This window comes from Hyaena hyaena, unplaced genomic scaffold, assembly GCF_003009895.1.
Source record: "Hyaena hyaena isolate Hyena2069 unplaced genomic scaffold, ASM300989v1 scaffold_265, whole genome shotgun sequence".
Classification (NCBI taxonomy): Eukaryota; Metazoa; Chordata; class Mammalia; order Carnivora; family Hyaenidae; genus Hyaena; species Hyaena hyaena.
In genome coordinates this window covers 1171120-1173619 of record NW_024080899.1, presented here as the reverse complement: position 1 = coordinate 1173619, position 2500 = coordinate 1171120, and the positions used below count along the sequence as shown (strand labels likewise).

The 2500-nt window shown below is 49.0% G+C and overlaps 1 protein-coding gene across 12 annotated transcripts in view; it reads right to left on the bottom strand.

Annotated features, from left to right (window-relative positions):
* Positions 1-2500, bottom strand: part of EBF3 (EBF transcription factor 3) — a 116005-nt gene that overhangs the window by 9057 nt on the left and 104448 nt on the right. For all 12 annotated transcript variants that reach the window (XM_039245747.1, XM_039245746.1, XM_039245753.1 and 9 more), the window contains one exon: positions 1169-1257. In XM_039245747.1, coding sequence (XP_039101678.1) covers positions 1169-1257 — 89 coding nt within the window. The remainder of the gene's footprint in view (positions 1-1168; positions 1258-2500) is intronic.

Here is a 2500-nt window from a genome sequence, read left to right as displayed (position 1 = left end):
TCCTCCCTGGGTCCACCCGGCCTCAAGCTCAGTGTTTATGTGGGCCGGTGAAGGCCACGTGGCCTTTCTGCCTGTGGGGGTGGCCGAGCCCGGCAGCTAATCCCGTGCAAAGCCATCCCCAGGCTGAGGCTGGCAGCAAAGCCCTCTGGGTAGCGACATGCGGCCCGGGGAAGGGCTCACCGGGCTGGAGCGCACCCTCAGGAACAAAACCCCTCTGTGAACCGCTCTGCATTTGAAAAACCTCCTTCCCCGGCTCCCATGATTTTAACAGTGAGCGTGTGACATCCATTGCTGGCATGTTCACAAATTAAAAAGGAGCCTAATGATATTGCTTATGTTCATGCTGAGCATTAAAAAGGTAATGTCTAAAAGGTTTCATTGTGTTAATAAAACCCAGAGGTGGTCAAGACTTGGGTGTACACAGGGACGGAACGTAAAATAAGCAGTCATAACGTTATGACTTCATTTCTCATTTTGCGTTTTCAACTCTGCCTCGAAAACCAGACGTGGCTTCTAAAGAGAGGAAGAGACAAAATTATATCAAAGGAGGGGAAAAATTATAAGCTTGACTTATCTTTAATGTCGTACATCAAAATGAAAATTCCTGTGATAGGTGGCGTGTGCACAGAACACGGGCAGCTTTTGTCTTCGTCGAATTGAAATGAAAAGTCCCCCTAGATATTAATATGTGGACTTCATTTGTTAGCCTGCTAAGTCAGGGACTTATAACAAAAGCTTTGTAAACAAAAGATTAAACTGAATCGAGCTTTAGGAAATGAAAGGAAAACAAGACTCAAGTAATCACAGATCAGTCTGGGGCTGCTTAGATTGAAATCAGCGCGGGCTACTGGAGTGGAAAATGTTTAATTGAACTATTTCATTACGCGGAAGTTTACGTCCCTCTTGCAGAATCCAAAATATTGGTGTCAGGGAAGAATCCTTTCTCTTCCTCCTCTAGATAGGCGGCGACGAGACACGAGCCTGGCGGCCGCAGGGCCCCTGCCCTCACCCTTTGCCCACCTCGGACGGGCCGGGGCGGGTCCTCCCTCCCCCCCCACACACTGGTCGGCCTCGCCGTGGCTGCGGGGCTTGGGGCGTCTGGAAGCCCCCTGTCCCAGAGCACCTGCTGCCCCCAAACCGGAACCAGCCCACTTGCTCTTTTACTAACCTTGGGTAACCTTTCGGGATCACCCGGATGCCTCGGGATCACTTTCTGCAACCTCTGAAAGCCGTAATCTATGGTTGGTTCATTAAGGGCTGTAACAGGACACAGAAATGTAGGTCAGGTTAATTACTTTTATGTCATCCATTACTCGTTTATTGCACGCTTACAAATAAATGTGTAATTCTCCTTTTCCGACGCTCTCGAAGGCGAGCACCCCCAAACGCCAGCTCTGTCTTAAAGGAATGGATTTCCCCCCTTTGTTTTGCACATAAAGGCAATGATTATTTCTAATCTATAATTAGACAGGAAGAAAGTCAAAGGGTTACTCAATATATTGTAGAAATGGTACTGCAGTCAGAAAGTTGCAAGTCTGGGGGCCATATATAGCAATCACCACTGTCATGATCACTGTCTGCATCACACGGGGCCTTCCACACTGGCCAGGGATTTATGGGAAACTGGCAATTATGACATATGTCCAGCTATTGCTAGCTTCAGATTTATCCCTGTGGTCCTTTTCTGTCTAGCATATTGCCTGAGCACAAACCGGGCAGGAGGAGCACTTATTCTTGCAAAGCTTTAATAATCTGTGAATGGCTGACTACAAACTGATGTAGAGCGCTATCATTCCACCAGCCTCACGAAATTGCCGGCCACAAATAGTAATTAATCTTTTTATCCCTCAAATTGTAATTTTGACTATGAACTGTGCGCGGCCATAAATCAGCAGAACACGCGCTGTGTACAGTGCATGAATCACGGCCGGGACCCCGTCCGACTGCACACTCTGTGTTTAACAAGCTTTATAAGGAGCCATTGGGCTTTATTATGGCTCTGCCTGACTCCAGCAAAAACTGAGCCCGGAGGCCCGGGGACGCGAGTTAAGATGAAAATACTTATTAGAGTACATTACTTCTTGATGTAGATATCGTTTTCCGCGGAGCAACGCCACGGTGCATGGCGCGACATAAATCAGGGCGTTTTCTGAGACTAATCGGACCTGCCGCCATCTATTCATTACGCAGCCGCAATTTGGGCCATCACTCATTAGCACGTAATTTGATGATTAACACCACACAACTCAGCAGGTCTGCCGGTGCGGGGAACACAAAGGCTCCGGCTTCGAGGAACAAGGTTAGAGGCTGCCTCTGAAAGCGCGCTCCGAAATAATTGGTCACCGTTTTCCTCGAGTGCCGGTGTCAACCCCCACGGCGGCCGCGCGCGCGGGGGCGCCGGAAGACTTGCACGTACACTCGGTAATAACGCCCGTAAGCTGAGGGCCACAATGCGATCTGACATTCCATCATACATCCCGGAGACAAAGGTCCACACAAG